Source organism: Rutilus rutilus, assembly GCF_951802725.1.
Source record: "Rutilus rutilus genome assembly, chromosome: 21".
In the NCBI taxonomy this organism is placed as follows: domain Eukaryota; kingdom Metazoa; phylum Chordata; class Actinopteri; order Cypriniformes; family Leuciscidae; genus Rutilus; species Rutilus rutilus.
The window spans coordinates 33,015,308-33,038,074 of NC_140226.1; the positions used below are offsets into that span (position 1 = coordinate 33,015,308).

Consider the following 22,767-nt stretch of genomic DNA (forward strand, 5'->3'; position numbering starts at 1 on the left):
TGACGAACACGTCAAACACAACAGACCGACGGAACCAAACCCAAAACACACACGAGATCTTCTCTTCAACATCTCAGAAGTTTCAGACTTCAACATCTCAGAGTCTCTTGCTTATCTCAGATGTTTCTCCTGAGATCAAGACCTCAGTAATCTCCTAATCTGACTCATTTACACACCGCAAAATAATGCAATTCAAGACACAAAATATATGAATTATAAGAAATTATATTGTGCATGTATAAAATGCATTTCACAATGAAAACCATTAAGATAGTTTTGTATTAAGAAATACTTGTTATAAAAACAAGTTTTTTTTTTTTTGCATTACAGTGATAAGAATTTAGGGCATAAATATAGGGCATATATTTTCTTATTCACTTTCTTATTTTTCCTTTGGTCCTGAAGTGAAATATGAGTGGAACATTTTCTTGACACATTTAACAACAACCAAAATCATTCAGCCATTTGTGATCACGTATGATGTGACACGACATGAAAGGTAGAGGTAGAAAGTGAGTGAGCGAGAGAGAAAGAGAGAGAGAGCGAGAGAGAGAGTGTCTCACAGCTACAACATTGGTGTTTTCTCTCTCTGTTTCTCTCTCTCTCTCTCTCTCTCTCTCTCTCTTTTCTCTCTCTCTCTCTCTCTCTCTCTCTCTCTCTCTCTCTCCACATCGACTCGTTCATGATTTCTGTGTTTAACTCTGGATCTGTAAGGATGAACTCTGGACGTCAGGAAACCTGCTGTGAAAATCCCATGAGGAACTGAAGAATCACTTCATCCAGGAATTAAGCGCACCGGATCGTCATGGATCTGTCATTTATGGCTGCGCAGGTACGAGATGTTTGACATTATGCTTTATCTGCACATCAACATGTTCACTTTGAAACGGAGCAGCGAGAGTTTAGAGCTCTGATGATTCCTGATCTCATGACAGCGTCTTCATGTCTTTATGTGCAGATTAACCACTCGTTTACTTTACTGGCTTATTCTGTGTGTGTGTGTGTGTGTGTGTGTGTGTGTGTGTGTGTGTTTAAGTGTGTGTGTGTGTGGGGGGGTGGGTAAATGAGTGATTGAGTGTGTGTGTGTGTGTGTGTGTGTGTGTGTGTGTGTGTGTGTGTGTGTGTGTGTGTGTGTGTGTGTGTGTGTGTGTGTGTGTGTGTGTGTGTGTGTGTGTGAGAGTGCGTGAGAGAGAGAGTGTGTGCGTGTGTGTGTGTGTAAGTGTGTGTGTGTGTGTGTAAGTGTGTGTGGGGGGGGTAAATGAGTGAGTGCATGTGTGAGAGAGAGAGAGAGAGAGAGAGAGAGAGAGAGAGAGTGAGTGTGTGTGTGTGTGTGTGTGTGTGTGTGTGTGTGTGTGTGTGTGTGTGTGTGTGTGTGTGTGTGTGTGTGTGTGTGTGAGCGTGAGTGCCTGTGCGTGTGCGTGTGCGTGTGCGTGTGCGTGTGTGTGTGTGAGTGTGAGTGCGTGTGAGTGCGTGTGTGTGTGTGTGTGTGTGTGTGTGTGTGTGTGTGTGTGTGTGTGTGTGTGTGTGTGTGTGTGTGTGTGTGTGTGTGTGTGTGTGTGTGTGTGTGTGTGTGTGTGTGAATGTAAGTGTGTGTGAGAGACATTGTCAAGACGATCTGCTGAAGTTCATCTGAGCGTCAGAATGAGGAATAAAATTTGATTTAAAAATAATATCAACATGGGAGGAAAAATCTAAAAGAAAATGTTATATGAACATAAATTATAAAACTAAACAATACATAAATATACAATATACATATGAATAAAAATAAATTGATTTATTTTCTGGGTCAGAGTATATCACAGTCTTCCTCACTGTCTGAAATGAACAAGTGAACAGCTGAACCAATTCTGTATTTGAACTCACTTTGCAAACACCACTTCCGTCTTATTTGATGAACTTAAACTTAAAAGTGTTTTTTCCACGTCCGTCACAATGAAGACAGAGTGTGTGAACGCTAGAAGAGAAATGCTGGACTAAAAGAGAGATGTGAGATTGACCGTTGAAATGCACGTCAGACGCTGTTAAACAAACGCACCTATCGTTCTCCCGATGACTTTATGAATGAGACGATAACACAGGAGTGATTGCAGACGAGCGTGACACACTCCATTACCCCACTGGAGGAAAAATCACTCACGAATCGAACGCTGTGATAAACGCTATTGTTCACAAACTCTTTGAGACGGGCAGAAATAAACTCGACTCCCATGAGGCAGTTCAGCAACACGAGCGGACAGCAGGTGCTGAGTAATCACAGCTCTCCAGCATCATCACTCAGAGCGAGTCTCGCAGCGCTGGCGCTCACGTTTCACGCAGCACGAGTGAATCTTGGTGTCAGTTCGGCCCCGGCGGGCACCAGCGGGGCATCAGCGGGCATCGACTGGCATCAGCGTGGCACCAGTGACCCTCAGTGTCTCTGCGCTTGTTTACCACCACCAGCACCAGCGGCACACAACACAATCACTGTTTCACACTTTAATCAGAAAGTGCATGTGCTAAACAACAACATAGACACTATTACAGGAGCAGGATTTTCAACAAAAAGAAAATGCAATTTCAGTGTTTCTACTAGAAAATGGCATGTTTAATTCAGTGCGTTACTTGCCATTTCTTTGTAAATATTTTGGACATTTAAAAAGCAATTTAAATCTTAATTTTAAAAATCTTGGAAAATTGTTATTTTAGTATTATTTTTTTATTTACTATTCTAGTTTTTATTACTATTTTGAATCAGGTTTTATTTTTTATATTTTCAGTTTTATTCAATTTTTTTTTTTTTTGTCGTGATTCGTTTTTTTATTTTTATTATTAGTTTAAAAAAAATATTTAATTACATTTAAAGTTACATTTATTTTTATTTCAGTTTTAATTTTTTTTTTATTATTATTATTTCCAGTTAGTTTTTTAATGCTTCCAACTTAAACTTATTACATTTATTTATATTTATATTTATTTAGGTTAGATTTTTTTTTTTCAGTTTTAATTTTAATTTATTTTTAGTTAGCAATTTTACTGATTCAACTAGAAATTATTACATTTATTTAGGTAAAATTGATTTATATTTCACCTTTAATTTTATATCTATTTATTCATTTATTGTATCTATTTATTTATTTCCAGTTAGTATTTTAATGCTTCAACTTCAACGTATTACATTATTTATATTTCACCTTTAATTGTGTATCTAGTTATGGTTAGTCATTTTATTTATTTCCAGTTAGTAAGTTTAGTGCCTCACTTAAAATTATTTAATTTATTTAGGTTAAACATGTTCATTTTAGTGCTTCAACTGAAATCTGAAATATATGGACACTTATAAATATGTCTTTATTTTCAAAACTACAATTTTATTTGAGCATTTCAAAATAAAAAGATTCTTTCTTTCTGTCAAAATGTTTCAATTGCAGAGTGTGTTCATGCTTCCAAATGAGTAAATGATCTAATGCAATGGCATTCATACATTATTAATTCGCCTTGCGGTCACTGTACAGTGTACAGTAATGTAGGGGTCATGTAAACTGATGCATTTCATGCTGTCAAGTTTATTTATGAGCTGACCATGAATCCAGCGGCTGAAAAATGAGAACGGAGTGCCATGAGAACAGGAGTTGCTTGCTTTAGTAATTTATGAATCGTATTTCAGTGGCGTGATGTTTGGAGACTGTTTACTTCGAGCTAAAAGCACCTGAGGTTTGATTTTACATCTCATTTTACACCGTCCACATTCATGACATAAGCACTCAAGGGGCCCTATTTTAACGATCTGAAACGCAAGTGTCAAAGCGCAAAGCGCAAGTAACTTTGTGGGCGGGTCTCGGCGCTGTTGCTATTTTCCCGGCGGGATAAATGACTCTTGCGCCCGACGCAAATCTAAAAGGGGTTGGTCTGAAGTAGCTTCATTATTCATAGGTGTGGTTTGGGCGTAACGTGAAATAAACCAATCAGAGCGACATCTCACATTCCCTTTAAGAGCAGGCGCGCTTTTTCTAAGCGGATTCCTATTATAACGGCGGACTTGCCAGGCGCGCGCCAGGAGCGGTTCACAGCCGAGGAGACCGACGTCCTCGTCACGGCCGTAAAACACAGAGAAGTAACATTGGGGATGGAGAAACAAACACACCCAAATTAGCTTCGGTTAAACAGGCGTATAATAATTTGGGCGTATGATTAAATGTGTAAGCTAGATTTATGCCTATTTTATTTTCACATCTTCATGGACACAACATATGAATAAATGAATGAAATCTTCATTTTTCGAACAATTAAAAAATAAATTAAACCAAAGACAGCAACACATTAAATATCCATCAATAAAAATAAAACAAAATCAAGAAAAACAAAACCTTTTTTTTTTTTGCATAATTAATAATCACACTGTTCGTAAAGGGATACGTAGAAGCCCTAGGCTTATCAAAACCTACAAGACCTAATATTTTTCCTAGTAATAATGTATGATTTGCAAAAATGAAAACGGCTGCTTCTGTGTAGATGAGAGCATCAAATTGTAATGCGCGTTGTGCACACGCTACATTGATTATGGCCAAGCATGCGCCCTTAAAATAGCATGAATAACATGCCCAACGCGCCACTGACTTTAGACTAGGTTTTTCCTGGTCTGTGGCGGAATTGTTTTCTAAACCTGCAAAATAGCATGAGGGAACGTTTGCGCCAGAACACGCCTCCTCTTTGCGCTGAACCGCCCCGGGGAGCGCAAGTGTATTTGCTAGTTAACCGACGTGCTTCTGTGGAGGGAAAAGTCCGCTTTGCGCGGGTGCAAAATAGGAATGATACATGCGTCAGTGTACAAAGTCAATTGCGCTGGGTGCAAGATAGGGCCCAAAGCCTCATTTATACTTTATTTGGCTAGAAGCTCGTATCACAAACACTACATTAACATATGAAATGTAAATACCATGCATGGTAGATAGATACTTTTTTTTTTTTTTTTTAGTATCACATCTCAGAGTTGTTGTTTTTTTTTTTTCCCGGAAGATTTTTGGTTTATGGGTTTATTACGGTAAACTTAGACCTTTTTAAGACCTATAAAGTAAATTTAAGGAATAAACTGAATGAAAACACAATATATACGTCAATAAATTATATAAACTAGTGCAAAATGCCCGTGCGAAATCTGTTTTTGTGTGTGTTTTTAGTAATTGTTGGTTTGGTGTGTTTGAGTGCTCATTGTTACAATTACACAGCAAAAGGTCAAGTGACATTTTTCTTTGTGCATGGTAGAAAGCACACAGTAGCGATAACGTTAAGCGGAGCGGCCAGCGACTAGAGCAAAAGCCAGTGTGTGCTTCTTTTACCTATATATATTTAACGATATCTTTTGCATTTCTAATCCAAACATTGTCAAACTTGGCACTGCACTTACTCGTGCCCGTAGCGAGACACCTGTCAAGTTTGAAATCCATCGGACCAACGGTTCGAGAGATATGCGACTAACACACAGACAGACAGACGTTTCTGTAATTTATAGATAGATGTAAATGTCCAGGGAGAAACACACTGAGTTGTATGAGCAACACTTCAGAGTTTGAAAATACAACTTCCAACAGATATACATTACTTTTTCATTCATTTTACAAAAAAAAATAAAAACAGTAGCTTGAATATCTTCCATCCACTAGAATATTGAAATAACTATTTTATAATTTATAATTTACTGTTCCTTCTGAACATACTGCTCAAAAGTGCTGTTCTTCCTCAGTATTTCTGTCACGTTTTTCCATTACAAATGTCTAAAGATTCTTAAATCAAAATATATTTACTGGAGATGCAAAATGACATAAAATATAAAGTCTTGTTCTCTGTGAAATTGGTCAAAATGGAGCGAGTTTGTGATTAAAACAAGAACAAATATCTGGCAAAGAGCTAAAAAAAAAACAGCTTAATTCAAAACGAAGTTTTCATAACTCATTAACAGAATCATATACTGGATTTGTTCATGTTTTAAGCATAAACGCACATAATTTTGTCAATTTTCTTTTTACAAAAACTCATTTTACATTTGCATCTCAAGTAAATGTTTCTTGATATTTAGATATTTGTACTGGAAAATAATTGCAATGCAATTCAGCAGCATGCAACATTTAATGACAAAACTTCAATAATGCCATAAGATTTTCTGCTCTGATTTAAGACCTTAATTTGTGTAAGGGGCGAATTAAGACTTTTTAAACCCTATTTATAATGTTTACTGTTTATATTATTAAAATATTTTTATATTTATTCATTTATGACATTATTTTTATAAAAATTAAGCATATTTACACCTAAACTATCATTAATGTAATGCAAAATTCAATTTTTAAATACATTTTAAATCTTTATCATGATAGTATTTATTTTACTACATTTACTATATGCTAATTTAAAACTTTTTTTTTTTTTAAACAGTCACAAATGAGTCAATAGTTGTCATACATTAAGAGTATAGAGCTATAAAATGAATTTGGAGAGCAGCTCAGATCCTGTAATGAGGAATATTCGAGATCATATTGAGAAGTCTGACTTTTCTGACTTTGGTATCTTGAGCAAATCTGAGCTTTGAGATGTTGCTGAGATCTCATCTGAAAAGCGGTAAATTGAGCGGTAAATTACCTGCGCACTAACGCCTGTAAAAGCATCCCATAATGACAAACTGAAGGAAATGGAGTCATTATAGGCCAGCAGGAAATGGAGTTATTATTCCCATCATATTCCTCTCCTCTGATTCATATGATTGTGGAGTTAATAGAATCAGCGAGAGCTCTGTCGAGTCACGGCGGCGAAACATCAGATTCACAGCAGACCTTCCCACAACGTCAAGACGCTTTTCATTCACACACATGAATAATGGATAGAAATTCATAGATATGAGCTTCACGGGTACTTGTTGTCGAGTCGCGTGCCGGTCTACTTCAGGAATCATCTAATCTTTCCTTTTAAGACTGCCCTATTTGGCAGATATTGTTCATTGACCTGCCATAGAGACACTTTTCACCATCCCATCAATTTCCCAATTGAATAATTAGTTTTTCAGTGGGCTGCATATATTTCATGACGTTAAAAGATTACGTGAGTAAAATCTAGAGCATAATTCAGTTGAAAATCTCAAGCACTTTGATGCATTTAATGCTTATCTATCAATTTTGAGCCAATTAAATCCTCCCGTTTTCACTGATGACGCACAGGATATTAAATATTAATTCTTGAAAACATAAGCATATTAAACAAGCACGACTATCAGAACTGATCTCTGCCATATTCGAAGGATAAACCACATCTGCATGAAGCTCTGAAACTGATCTTATTCCCTGGAAAAGTTCCTGATCCTTCACAGATGTGTCGCACGGCCTCTGTCTGACTGAGCTGATGTGATTTTCAAGAAAATATCACTTTTACCCTCAAACCTCGTTTCCTCTTGTAGTGGAAGTCGGTCATGTTGTGGCTTGAGGTCTGTTTCCATCTCTTCCACTTCCCCGCTCTAGTCTCCTGTCACAAACATCACAACGCCTCACTGGAGATCCCGCTGTTGATCAAGTGAGGTTGAAAACTACACCTTCTGCAAATGAAAATGCCGTAATAATGGCTTTTCAATCACAGATGATGAAAAAGATGACCCAAAAGTGCTCTTATTTTCCCCGAAGAGAAAGACTGTACAATTAAAACGCACAAAGTTTTACCAACTTTCCTGAACTCCCTGAAACGCATCCATTGTAGTCTTGAGTTTCTTTCGGGAACGAACACGTCACAATATTCCTCATTTAAATAATTAATGCGCAGAATAAAGGGGCGGGGCCTGGTTGAGTTAGTTAGAAGTGTGCTAAACTGGTGGTTATGGTAAGGGGCGGGACATTTCCCAAACACGCTCGAAGCGCCCAATCCAATCAGTGCACAGTGTTCTTTTCAGAAGGAGGGGCTTCATAGAGACAGGAACTAAACAGAGCGTTACTGACAGACTGGGAAGAGAGGAGCCGCAACAATGGAGAATATGAGGAAAATAATCAACATTCAAGCAGGAAAACCTGTTCTGATAGAGCTCAAAAAAATAAAGGGCCCTATCTTACACCCGGCGCAATGCAGCGCCAAGCGCGATGCAAGTGTTTTTTGCTAGTTTCAGCCTGACGCAGTTATTATTTTCAAGTCCTGCGCCACGTTGTTTAAATAGCAAATCCATTTGCACCCATGGGCTGCTGGTCTGAAAACCAGGTGTGTGTTCTGGCGCATTGTTGCCGTGTTGCTTTTTTGAGGCAACAGAAATAGACTGAGCCATTGACCAACTGAAACCTGCTCTAAAGTCAATGGCGCAATATATTTTTTTTGTTATTTAAAGAGCGCGTTAGTAATGTGCGCCTATAGGCGGGTCCACAACGCGCGTACACTCTGCTTATTACACACACTCTGCTTATTACTCACACTCTACTTATTGCACACACAGGGACGCACAGCAGCACACAAACATGCCAAATATTTAAAATAAAAGGATTACAATGTAAAAGATGATTATTATGTGCACAAAGATATGGTGAATCCGGCTTGTCCCGTAGATGATCTCCTTGCGCTCCTTTACCTCGCACACAAGAAGATCCGTTTGCGCTCTGGAGACGCTTCGGTCTTTCCACTATCAAATTCTGACATGTAAATAATTAATCTACCAAGGCGCGAGCGCAACTGGCATTTAAAGGGAATGGGAGATGAGACTCTGATTGGTTTAACGTACGTAAATCCCAAAACACACCCATTACTCATTAAGAGAATAGGAACCTTTTAGAGACCATGCACCGGGAGCGCCGACCATTTTCCCCAAACTAGCAAAAGTGGATTCGGACACGACCTAAGTGAACTTGCGCCCTGCACTTTAGACCATGCGCTTAGATCCTTAAAATAGGGCCCAAAGACTTAAAAGGGCATAATAGATCCTCTTTATGCTAGTATTCTATCAGCCGTAGTGTTATACGCTCTCACATGCCACTACATGTTCTGTCCAGGTCTCGCTGCCCTGAAATGACCGTCTCCCCCTGAAACAAAGGCTCAGTCGTATCTGAGCACGACACGGGGAATCAGTTTTAGAGTGTGTGTTCGCTAAGAGCTCATGCGGGAGAACACGACACCTGCTCAGGGCTTTCCATCACATCCCTGTCCACTTCTTTACGCCACAGGCTAATGTTCTCCTGAAAGTCACAGCAGCATCTTAGTCAAAACACATTAGAGAGGATAACAGGTTTGAGGTTTAAACTCATACACATGAGGCAGAACTAATTAACATACTCCTTAAGTAAAGTCATGATGCAACATATACAGTGGCCACTTGAGTCACTCTTAAACATTTTCTTTGATATATTTTTCTAATACATTCAGAAATTAAATGTGACTTCAGTGTCCACACTTTTCGGGGCTGCTGTATTTTCCACTCGAGTAATTCAGTACAAAAGTAGGTCAATTATATTGGGAAAGCTCATTAGCATGATGGAGAGCTGAATGGTGTGTGGATTTAATTCACATTAAGAGCTGAATAGTGACGGCACCTCTGAAATAAATTCATTTTTCATTCGGCTGTAATGAGGCTTTTGTTCAAAGCTCTTTCCACTGCCGTCTGTCCGTCATTTGCAAGTTACATTTCTATTCCAGCTTTAGAGGCTTTAATATTGAAATTACATTATAAAACTGTGAGTGGGTGTGTTTTATAAAGAACAGGTTTTAATGTTGAATCTCCATCTCTATGTCTTACAATTGTGCATGAATAAAACATTGTTAGTTTTATTAATAATGCATGCATAAAAAAAAATCAAAAAAATCAAAACATTTTTTAATGCTTTTAGTTAACAATAATTAACTGTTCCTATGAAATACACAAATCCATAGTAATTAGTATATAAATATAAGCTTCAGACAGTCACATTTCCATACAAATACATATAAAATACACATAAATACTTGTTGATTTTTCTCAAGTACTACAAACACAACTTTCTTAAGGGTTAGTTCACCCATAAAAACATTCTGTCATAATTTATTCACCTTCGAATAATTTATTATTTGCACATTTTAACCTACCGTCCTTCATGAGCAAAGCGATAGTGGTTTGGATTTATTACTCATTTTTTACTCATGCATTTACTCATCGTCTGGTAGAATCAATAAAGTACAGACAGTGCCGTGCACAGCGAGGTGAACGCTCACGTCCACTGTAAGGTGTAAACACAGAAGCGCCTCAACATTAACATGAGACAAATGAGCAGAGTTTGTGTATCGGTCATCAAAACTACACTTCTACAGTCTGACCTTTCAAAATAACAGAGTGCTTTTTCACCAGCGCTGGTTCTGAAACTATTTTTTCCATTCATTTTTCCCATAGAGCTTTTTAAAAAGCTTCTTCTTTTTTTTTGTTAAAGGGATACTACACTTTTTTTGGAAATAGGCTCATTTTACAACTCCCCCAGAGTTAAAGAGTTGAGTTTTACCGTTTTCGAATCCATTCAGCCGAACTCCGGGTCTGGCGGTACCACTTTTAGCATAGCTTAGCATAGATCATTGAATCGGACAGGACCATTAGCATCTCTCTCAAAAAAATGACCAAAGAGTTTCTATATTTTTCCTATTTAAAACTTGACTCTTCTGTAGTTACATCGTGTACTAAGACCGACGGAAAATGTAAAGTTGCGATTTTCTAGGCTGATATGGCTAGGAACTATACTCTCATTCCTGCGTAATAATCAAGAAACTTTGCTGCCGTACCATGAGTGCAGCAGGCGTAATGATATGAGTATAGTTCCTAGCCAAATATATCGAAACTCTTTGGTCATTTTTTTGAGAGAGATGCTAATGGTCATGTCCGATTCAATGATCTATGCTAAGCTATGCTAAAAGTGGTACCGCCAGACCCGGAGTTCGGCTGTATGGATTCGAAAACGGTAAAACTCAATTGTTTAACTCTGGGGGAGTTATAAAATGAGCCTATTTCCAAAAAAAGTGGAGTATCCCTTTAAAGCATTTAAAACCATGAACCAAACCAACCAGCTACAAGGTGAATCACAACATTACAAACTTGATTTAAAGGCATTGATTTATGCTAGATTTGTACCTTAATATAACAGCTTCAAAATCATTTCGATGGTAAACGAACTCGTAGTAGAGCGAATCATCCCTTTAGCAAAGCGGGGGGGGATGTCGCTGGCAAAACCAGCAATGCAGGTTTGAGAGGTGGCGCCCCGACAAATCTCGCGAGAATCAATACTTGCTTTACGGCACGACATCACACACATCAACAACATATGAAGCAGCCTCTGTGGAAGACACTAGCACGCATTTCAGACGTGAATCATGACAGAGTCAACGAAGAAAACGAAGAAAGCGTGGTCGGAAGAGTGCTCTGCGTGAGTGGTATTTACGACAGTAACGTTAAATACAAGTACTCCACAGCGACTCTAGGGGGTGCTGTTTGAGAAAAACGGAAACTGCATAGTGTGCCTTTAAAACACAAAAGTATTTGAAAATCGGACAAAAAAACAAGACAGCATTAATGAGGAAAAGAACTATAATCCCATGAAGAATTAAAAATGACAAATAAAAAAAGTAAATTTGTTGATTATAGAAACTATATTTTAAGTTTATTGCAAAATATGCAGATAGACTGCTCTTTAGGAGAAATTTCCTTGCCACCACTCTGATTGGTGGAATTTCCTGTACTGCATCATGGGTAATGTAGTTTTCACCAGGAATTCCTCTGTTAAACAGGAATATTTAAAAAATAAATAATTTGATATAATGCAAACAGACGGCTTTAACAAAGGCAAATACCATAGATTAACAACCTCAGTAAGGCTGTCTTTAAAGGTTTATAAGTTATCGACTGTTGCACTCTATAGTATTGTGAGGTTTTAAGTGGTTACATTTAATATTGACTTGCTTAGCATATGCAACGCTTGCTTCATTAAAAAGTTTTACCCCTAATGAAATGAATATTACTTTTCAAAAATGCATTTAAATATTGAAGCACATGGCGTAGTTACAGCTATCTACCAGCAGGAGACATAATAACCAGTCAAACCTTCTCTCTCCATAGGATGAAGCACCTGTGGTTATTACGTGTGTGGTATTTATTTAGCCAAGGTGGAAAGGCTTTTACATTTACATTTATGTTTATGCATTTGGCAGACGCTTTTATCCAAAGCGACTTACATTGCATTCAAGGTACACATTTACATTTGATCAGATCTTGCTTTCTCAGAATACTGTACATACAGTAGAAATGGGAAAGAAGCTTTTTATCACTCCAGCAACCTGTGCTGTTGGGCTTTGATTGTCTCAACCAATAAATCACTCTAACTTCTCTCTTCCTAAATATTTATGGCACATTAATTAAGCCCCAGTTCCCTCTGCAGGCCTCGCGTGTTTGTGTGTGAAAACACACTCGAGGCCACAGACACGCTTCTCATGTGCAACAGTTGTCATGAGACAGTTCTCCCTAACGGTGCCATTCAAAACAGACAAGAAGATGCTCTGGGAAACATTATCTGACAGAACAACTACATTCTGCTCGATTTTTAACATTTTCATGTTGATGTGCTTTGATGGTTCAACACATGGTTTTACTCCTCAGCGTCAGGCTGTTTAATATGGAAGCTCGTTTCCGCCACAGAATAAAAAATAAAAAAGGTAATTGCGATTTTTTTTACCTCACAATTACCTCACAAGTTTACGACTCAGAATTGCATGATATAAAGTCGCAATCTCTCTCTCTAGGTCGTCCTCTAGGTCGCAATTGCGAGATTTAAACTCTCAATTGTGAGATAAAAAAAATCACAATTATCTTCCACAGCCACAGCCAGAAACCAGCTTCCATAGTATAAATATATTCCTTACATGCAATACATAGAAAAAAAATTACAAACCCAACAATGTTATTTGTGGTGTTTGCTAAGGCAAGTATCACCATCAATAAATAATGATTGCATTTAATAGCCACAGAATAAAACATTTTACAAGATAACTGAGTTTAAATCTCGCAATTCTGACTTTATTTGTCGCAATTGCAACTTTATATCGTGCAATTCTGAGATGTAAACTCACAAATGCGAGAAAAAAAGTCAGAATTGTGAGGTAAAAAAAACGCAATTCCCTAGGTTTAGTGACGTGATCAAAGTAAAGATGCATCCGAAGCTAAATTTCTCTGCAGATACCGATAACCGATTATTCAGAATGATATCTACCGATAGTTAGATTTTCTTAAAGAATAAAAACTCTACAAAATAATGCTGTAAACTATACTGGGAGTGGGAACCCTCTCATTTGGTGCATTACTATAATATTAGAGGTTAAAATTAACACTAAAACAGACCTATTATATTCGACTGATTTTTAGTTTCAGACATGAAAATGACTCAAATAAATGTTTTTCCATCCCGTTTTGATTGACAGGATCTAATCCTGCCTGATCATTGGTTGTTTTTAAACAATCGGCCGATGGTGAAAATAATTGCTTTTATCGGCCGATACCGATTATTGGCCGATATATCGGTGCATCTCTAGATCAAACTTCAGCAAAACAGGTGAAAAAATCATATTCCTTGCATTAAAGGAACGCCCACATAGGAACACCCTAGCAACTGCATAGCAACCACCCAAGCCACCGCAGTCACCCAACATAGTTGAAAAATCGACATAAAAACCTGGTTGAAAACCTTACGCATACCTATAAAAAAAAGTTTATTTATATTTATAGCAGCTCTGGATAAAACAGTGATGTCATCGTCCAGCTCAGTTCAGGTCTCATGTAAAGCGTGACACTGCTCAACTCTCTGTCTTTCAGCTTCCGATGATGAGCGGCGCTTTCATGGATGCGTCTCCGGTGAACGACTGCAGCACCGAGCACTCGCTCTTCAACTCGACCGCGAGTGTGAACGCAGCGCCGGCTCCCTCCGCGCCGACACCACAGGAGGAGCAGCGCGTGTCCAGCGACGCCGTCTGGCTCTGGATCGCCATCATCGCCACCATCGGCAACATCGTAGTGGTTGGAGTCGTTTATGCTTTTACCTTCTAAGGATCAATAGAAGACTTTTTGTTTTCTTTCTCTCCACCATCCGGAGACCTGCAGCCTCACATGCACGTGTGGGACGAACAGTAGCGGCCTTCGCTATGTTTAACTCGTTTCGCTTGAAACGGGCCTCGAAACTGAAGGGAAAAAAAGCCTCGTCCCCCGCGGCGCACACACACCAGGGTCTGAAATTAACGTGGGATTGGGGCAAAAATGCCACCAAAGTTCATTAAAATTAGAGATGCACGATATATCGGCCACCATATCGGTATCGGCTGATATCGGTTCATTTTTAATGTTATCGTTATCGGCCCGATAAGAAAATTTGGCCGATATATTAAAGCTGATAAATAATGGATTATGTCCTTCAGCTGAGACGCTTCAGATGCGCACTGTTCAACATGATGATTATGAATTGCTTGAAATATGATTGGAATCACTTCAAAAAAGGAAAATACAATAAAGTGCAACATGTGCAGCGCAAGTCTCTCATATACAGTAGGCTACATAAAATTATAATGAGAACATCATAATTGTGTGTTTGGGACATGGATTTTAATGGTGAAACTTTTGTTTTTGTAATCAGGCTCTCAAAAATTACATAAAAATGTGGATTTAGATTTATCGGCCAATATATCGGTTATCGGCTTTCAAATATAAAGAATTATCGGTTATTGGTCAAAATTTTCTAATCAGTTCATCCCAAATAAAAATTAATCCATAAACCAAGATATGTTGCAAAAAAATGTCTCTGTATAAGTTATTGTTTTATAAGCACTACCAAACAAGCAAAAGTGCCGTTTTTCCCGAATATCAGCACATTTGCAAATGTGATATTGATTTTATACAACAATAAACAAAAAGTTAATAGGCTATTAGGCGACTTACATTTTAGACACAATATTGTCTTTTTTTCCTCTATTTTGCCAACGAAAATAGTTCGGAATAGTGAGTGTCTCTGAGCAACACAGTTTCGGTTTTGTTACTGAATGAATCCATGCTTTTGAACTAATCGTTCTAATGAATGACTCGACGACTCACTCACTTCTGCTTTGTTCCTGAATTAATCAACAAATCGTTTCACTGAATGATTCAATGGCTAACTCGTTAAGACAATGATTTGTTGCCACCTACTGGCGGTTTTAGTATAATTTCATTTTAGCTGAGGGACGAAGACTGAATGCTGTTTTTGTTTTCGTTTGTGATTGTAACAATAGTTCTGGTTAAAGAGATAGAATGAGTTAATAAATATGGAGTATGAAGAGCAAAATATGAGTTACATTGTAAATATAAAAGAGTAGGGCTGTCAAAATGGCTGAAAAACTTAATTCGAATTTTATACTTAAATATTATTAATATTTGAATTGTATTAGAATTTAAAAGCCATAATTTCAGTGAGGGGGAAAAATCTTTTGGCTTGTCTCCTGAGACCACAAGAGGGCGCAAAGAGTTTATTCTCCAAATGTTTCTTTGAAATGGGCCTAAAAAAATGCAAAAGGGCGCCTGTGGAGACGAATCAAAAAAATTAAACTCTGCTGGTCAATGAATCGAAGGCAGTGAGCATCATTTTTAAACATTAAACAGCAGTAGCATTTCTGTGCAGCACCAACCAGGGTTATTTTAGACAACTAAAACTAAAAACATAACACTTTTGTTACTTAAAATCAGTGTTAAGTGAAAAAAACATCTATAATTTCATACAATAATTTCATTTTCGCCAGTTTCCAAAGAAAGATTTCTTATTTTCATTTACTTTAACATTTTTTTAACACAGCCAAATGTGAAATTTTTGAATAGAAAGACTGAAATAGTATTTTCTAGTAAAACGTAGACCGAAAATGTGTAACTTTTATTTAGTTATTTTGCCTTACAAGGTTTTGATGGACTTTATTTGTAAAGCCTGTCTGTATTCATGGTGTAAAATGAATCGGGCTGGAAATAATAGAAAATCTGTAGAAAGTGGAAGCTCAGTTTGTGGTCTATATAGTATTTAAGAGAACCGTGTTTATTTTTCAAAATGAGAGTTGAATGATGCTGTTTCTGTAGTAACCTGAAAAATGCCATTTACTATTAAAATTTTAATAGCTAATATCCTTCAATTTCTCTGTCATCTATTTCCCAATCCAGAAACGATGCACAGATGATTATGTCTACATCAGCGGCGTCTGATGGAGTCGGTGATGATTTCAGACCTCGGCTGGATGAAATATTAACCTGATATCCTCATTATGAGCTCGTATGAATGTGATGTTTATCTTTTTAACAAGCTCTTTTTATACACAACAGTGGCATCTGGATCAATTTGAGCTGTCACTCAAATGACATGATATCACTGTCCACATGCATTATAGATCATTTAGATTAACATAATTTCCAAACCTCCCAGGATGCATCTGTGCTGACAGCTCGTATGTTAAATGAGTCCAAACTTTACCAATACAGACCGTCAAACTCCGAGCAAATCCGGTCAGCAAGTTTCTGTGCATAAAACAACATCTAAAACCATCTGTTATCCTTCCCCGTTTAGCTTGAATAAACTAAAACCCTCTCATATCATCAGTTTGATGATAATGATGACAGTGGTTGATTTGCCATATTGCAAAAAAAATTCGTCAGTTGTAGTCGTGAAACTTCTGCTAGAAATAGTACTGAAAAAAGAAACTCTGAATGTGTCCATCTCTAGGTTCATGCATACGGATGATTCATTAAAGCTGTCAGTTTCATGTGCTGATGCAACAGATTCATCTCAGTCCGTCGGGTTTAATTATATCCAGAAAAATACAGGAAAACCTGACGAAACAAGACATGAAAACTAACAGCCAAAACACACATAATCAGCTCATTAGAGGAATGAACATGTCAAACAAAACAACAAGAGAGAGAGAATAAATAAGTAAAAAAGAAGAAATGTCTATTTAATGTGATGATGTCTTTTATAATCGAGCTTTTGAGAGAAACAAAAGAAAGGTTAGGGTTTTCTTACAGAGGCAGGCAGAGGAAGGTAAGTAAATAAATAAATCAATAAATAAAAATTAACAATCATTAAAGTACCACATTAAAGTAACTAATGCTCAGACAGAAGATCTATGGACTGTTACTTACAACACTTGATGTCATCCAGCAGGTGGCGCTGATGTTTAAAGAATTCACTTTAATCAACATTACCTGAAGTCTGAATGATTGATACCGATCATAACGATTTAAATGATTGACAGTGATAACAATGATAATGATTAATGATGGAAAATGCAGAATGAAGGTGTAATTTTACTAATAACAGTAATGATGATTTGAAGAAGTAAAAGCACTTCAAGGAACAGTTTATCTAACAATAATAAAAAATGCCATTAAATATTATTTGTATTATTTTAATATTATTTGTAATGAAATATAATGTCATTATATATTTCTGTGATGTTATAAACAGAAAACACAACAGAATACGATTAAGGAACAACATAACATATAAAATAACTCTTCTTTCTTTTTTCTTACCAAAAGAGAATGTTGAAAAATGTTCATGTGGCTCTTTCTCATATGAAAGTTCACGGTGATCATGACTGTAAAGCCCAAAATAGGACAAAAACACCATAAAAGCATCATAACAGTGGACCATAAAAGTCGTTCACTATATTTCAAGCCTTCTGAAGTCGTATGATGCTTTGAGTGATAAAATGATTCTTAAAAGAGGATCTATTAATCCCTTTTACAAAGTCTCGATGTTGTTTTTTGTCTCTACTAGAACAGGTTTTCCTGCTTGAATGTTGATTATTTTCCTCATATTCTCCATTGTTGCGGCTCCTCTCCTCCCAGTCTGTCAGTAACGCTCTGTTTAGATCCTGTCTCTATGAAGCCCCTCCTTCTGAAAGGCACACTGTGCTCTGATTGGTCGCCGGATCAGTGTGTTGTGATTGGTCGAGCGCTTTGAGTGTGTTTGGGAAATGTCCCGCCCCTTACCATAACCGCCAGTTTAACACACTACTAACTAACTCAACCAGGCCCCGCCCCTTTATTCTGCGTATGAATTATTTAAATGAGGAATATTGTGACGTGTTCGCTCCCGGAAGAAACTCGAGACTACAATGGAGGCGTTTCAGGAGTTCAGGAACACTGACACTGATATAGAGAAGAACTGGAGCTTTTTCATGATCAAACAGCAACATTACACACTAAAGAAAGAGGATCATGGAAAATAGCATGATGGGACTCCTTTAAATATGCAAAAACAACCGCACACAGGTTTAGAAAGACATTAGGATGAATAAATAATGACAGAATCTTCATTTTTGGCCGAGTTTCCATCATGACATTAGAGAGTTTGTTTATGTCCACTTACATAACGGTGAGCGGAGTGTGATGAGTGTGTCTGTGTAAACTGAATTGACATTACAACCATTACAATCTCTTCCGGACACGACCATATGCAGATTACCAAATCAGCAGAGGAAAACTGATTACAACATCTGATCTACTCACACACACAGAAGAGACTCCATTACTATATGAAGAACTACCATGTCCACAACAACTACACAGTCTTAAAGGGATAGTTCACCCAAAAATGAAAATTCTATCATCGTTTACTCACCCTCAAGTTGTTCCAAACCTGTATGAGTTTCTTTGTTCTGCTGAACACAAAGGAAGATATTTGGAAGAATGTTTTAATCAAACAGATCTCGGTCCCCATTGACTACCATAGTATATCTTTTTTCCTACTATGGTAGTCAATGGGGACCGAGATCTGTTTGATTAAAACATTCTTCCAAATATCTTCCTTTGTGTTCAGCAGAACAAAGAAACTCATACAGGTTTGGAACAATTTGAGGGTGAGTAAACGATGATAGAATTTTCATTTTTGGGTGAACTATCCCTTTAAGCCCTATTGGGACAGGATTAACTTTACAAGGGTAGATGGTGTAATGTAATTTTACCACAGGACGCCTGTAATATTAATGGCCAATTCGCACAGGATAAGATATCTCAGAACTAGCAGAAGTGGGAGAGTAACTCGATTTACACACCGCTGTCACTCCTGTCGTCATGTGTGTATTACGCCGCTTCCTGATATCACGTGCGCAAACACATATAACCTATATTTATATATATAAAACAGTTATGTCCGGTCGAACGATGTATTAATTAACTTCAGATTGGATTGTGTTGGTAATAGGCACTAACGCTAAAAGATGTTTCGTGCCTCTAACAAGTGCTGTCGATCTTCTCTCTGATCTGAATGGTGTGTGTGAAACACTTGAGTTTTGCCACAGACTCGTTCCAGCGACTAGAACGCAACTGATGCTTTTTCAAGCGTCTCCATACTTGGAAAAAATGCGGAAAACTAATTTTAAACAGGAAATTATGAAATATTTACGTACATATTTACAGCAGGTCTATTCGCACGGGATTAGCATTACCTGAGGTCATTTTTCCAGACCTTTTTACTGAAGGTAGAAGTCGCCGTAATCTTTACTGACATTGTCCGTCATGATCACTGAGATGCACATTCGGACGGGACTAAAATCACAGAGAAGCTCTGGTAATTATTACTTTACCCTAGTAAAGTTTAACTAGTTTAACATAGAGAGGTTGGGTAAAGTAAAGTAAAAAAGTAGTTTTCCGCGTTTTGCCAAGTATGGAGACGCTTGATAAAGCATCAGTTGTGTTCTAGACGCTGGAACGAGTCTGTGGCAAAACTCAAGTGTTTCACACACACCATCAGATCAGAGAGAAGATCGACAGAACTTGTTAGAGGCTCGAAACATCTTTTAGCGTTAGTGCCTATTACCAACACAATCCAATCTGAAGTTAATTAATACATCGTTCGACCGGACATAACTGTTATATATATATAAATATAGGTTATATGTGTTTGCACACGTGATAAACGATGCGCAAATCGAGTTTCCCCTCCCACTTCTGCTAGTTTTACTGAGATCTCTTATCCTGTGCGAATTGGCCATTAATATTACAGATGTCCTGTGGTAAAATTACATCACTCCATCTACCCTTGTAAAGTTAATCCCGTCCGAATAGGGCTTTAGTTAGAACGTAACCCTACCGAACCCGGATAAAACTTAGAATGAATCTTTTTTACATTGCAAATGTGAGTGCATGTAATGCTACTTGTCCAAAAAAAAAAAAACTAACATGGTATTACCATCCTACTCTTCCACAAATATTATATATATCATATGTGGTTTTGAAAAACATAGGATTTTAGAACCATAGGTTTTACTTATGCATCACCAAAAATAATAAAATAAAAATAAAAACACCATAGGTTTACTTATGCATCACCATACTACATGCCAAAAATAATACAATTCAAAAATACACCACAGTAATACCATGGTAGCATGTAACAAAAACAAGGTAATGGGTTGCATAAGTTGGTTAGTTTGAGATGTTCATGAGTGTGCTGTGGAAACTTCTCCTGGAGGTTTGGTTGATTGTGCTGAGGTCTGGAGAGCTGGCAGACTCTTATTGTGTTAGCAGGAGTTCAGCCAGAGACAGACGGCATCATAAATCATTACGCTGAAGAAAGCAGCTTCACATCAGACTCCATGCCGTCCAGACATGAGCACGTTCAGCGGTCACACCCATATAATGCATTTCAAACATGTTCCTGGACTTTAAATGTGACTCTGTGGCTTTGAGTGATGGGGAACGTCTCAGAAAACTAAAGCAGATACACTTACTGTTTCATTCGTCTGGACAATATTTCAATTCTGTATGCATTTTTATTTATTTTTTCCTCCATTTCCATGGATTATGAAAAGCAGAGCGTCGTCATGAAGAATTAGCATTGTTGCAGGACGGCACCTGTTTGTTAAAGTCAGGTGAAAATCAAGTTTTTAATGTTTATATATTTATGTGGTGTTTTTAATATGCTTTCAGACAAACCATGTGCAAATTCATAAGTTATTGCTGAGTATTTTCTCTTTAAAGCTGCAGTGGACCAAAGACAGTCTCAAAATCACGGTTTGAAATCGCTGGTGTTTCTGACGTCACAAACATGTGACCAATCCCGTCGCGTGTGGGCGGGGCTTTTCCACAGTGACTTTCTATGATGTTCAAAGTGTTTATATATGATTATATGATTGTTAGAAGGAGATGGCGAACGGGAACATGGTTTGTGTAACACTACTAACACATTATTAGATGTTTGATAATATAGTCAAGCAAAAGGCTAATCATATTAATTATCGTTATGTGTCCGACTTTGTAGAGAGCGATACATAAAATGCGTTACCATTCTGATAGATCGACTTTAAGACAAGCCTGTATAATTCACTCTTCTTCTTCTTCTTCTTCTGAATCGGTTTATGCTTCAAACATATATGGCTGAATTAAACCAATATTTCCACTTGTTATTGTGTAGCGAATATTACAGTTTTGATTGAGTGGAGTATACTAAATGAAGCAAGAGTGTCGAGTTACATTCAAGCTATTTTAAAGGCATTAATCAATTATTTTCACATTTTGATTATCAAAGAGGAGTTTTAAAGTCCCTATGAAATCAAACTTGAAGGTTTTTTTTTTTTTTTTTTATGAATATGTTAATCTTACTGTTATCTATAAGATAGTGTGCTCCAAAACAATGACAAAATTCGCATTTAGAAGATTTAAAACTCTCACTTTGCCAATATGGATCAATGATTTTGATGACATCACTCTGCACATCAGCTTGATCAGATGTTCTGTCCAATCAAATGCTCTCTAGAATCTGAAGCCCCGCCCCCTACATTATAAATAGACTAAAATCGGTCACTTGTTCACACATTTACTATTTTCTACCAGGTGAATGGCACATATTGCACTATATAGGAGACAGGGAACGATTCAAACGGCGTAAAAATGCTTTCCATTGGGGCGAATGCAGTCTGGTTTCATGCTAGTTTCACGTGAACAGCCGCAGCTTCGGTCCAGAGACCCGACACACAGAGCCGATCATGTGATCAGACCAGAAAACGTATCGGATCCATTTGAATTCTGCACTGAATGCTGTATTTTAAAGCGATATGGAGGAGATTAGAAGGAAACTGCAGATTTAAGGAGCTCAACGGCTCTGGCCGAGCTGTGATATAAACTAAACGCTATTGGCTATTTTTAAAAAGGGGAGGAGCTGATCGATTTCCTGTTTCAGTGGAAATTATGTCAACACTTTGAATAATGCTGTGCGTTTCAATGCACTTCAGTGGGACTTTAAGGGATAAATTATTCATTGCAGGGGGACTTTAAGTGATAGTATACTTCATATCATGCTTTTAAATTGTTCCTTTTTACATATAAATCATACATTAGTAGTCTATATAAAGCGGAACTGCAATGCTTGGGTGTGAATTCTTCATTATTATAGCTCCACAGGCCCCTTTTCTACCCCTTTTCTGATGTGCGTCTGAGAGCAACTCGTTTTGGTGCGGTCTCTTTAAATACAATTGAGACACTTCATACCCCGCCCCCTCTCCAGGTTGCAGAGGTGACACTCGGTTCAACTCCACCCCGGTCGGCCATTTTTGTAGTTTGATAGCAGAGATACGATTATCTAGCGGCACAGAAACTTTTTATTCACACGTTATTAACAAAATGTCAACAACGGAAGACTTGTCCAGCCAGCCTTTACATGTTCGAGCCAGAGTCGGAGCGGGAGCGAGATGAAAATGAAGACGACGAACCTGTAGAACAACGTCTTCATATGGATGTATCGCACTGGTGTGTACTGTATTTACACATGAAACTTT

General features: G+C 37.6%; 2 protein-coding genes across 2 annotated transcripts in view; both read left to right on the forward strand.

The window, feature by feature from the left end:
* Positions 1 to 22,767, forward strand: part of LOC311280577 (zona pellucida sperm-binding protein 3-like) — a 213,791-nt gene that overhangs the window by 62,582 nt on the left and 128,442 nt on the right. The window lies entirely within an intron of this gene.
* On the forward strand, positions 806 to 14,032 carry LOC311281246 (uncharacterized protein C14orf132; the record flags this gene model as incomplete). The annotated part of the gene is made up of 2 exons (XM_084394039.1): positions 806 to 832; positions 13,802 to 14,032. 2 exons carry the CDS (start codon positions 806 to 808, stop codon positions 14,030 to 14,032), a joined length of 258 nt encoding a protein of 85 aa, XP_084250165.1.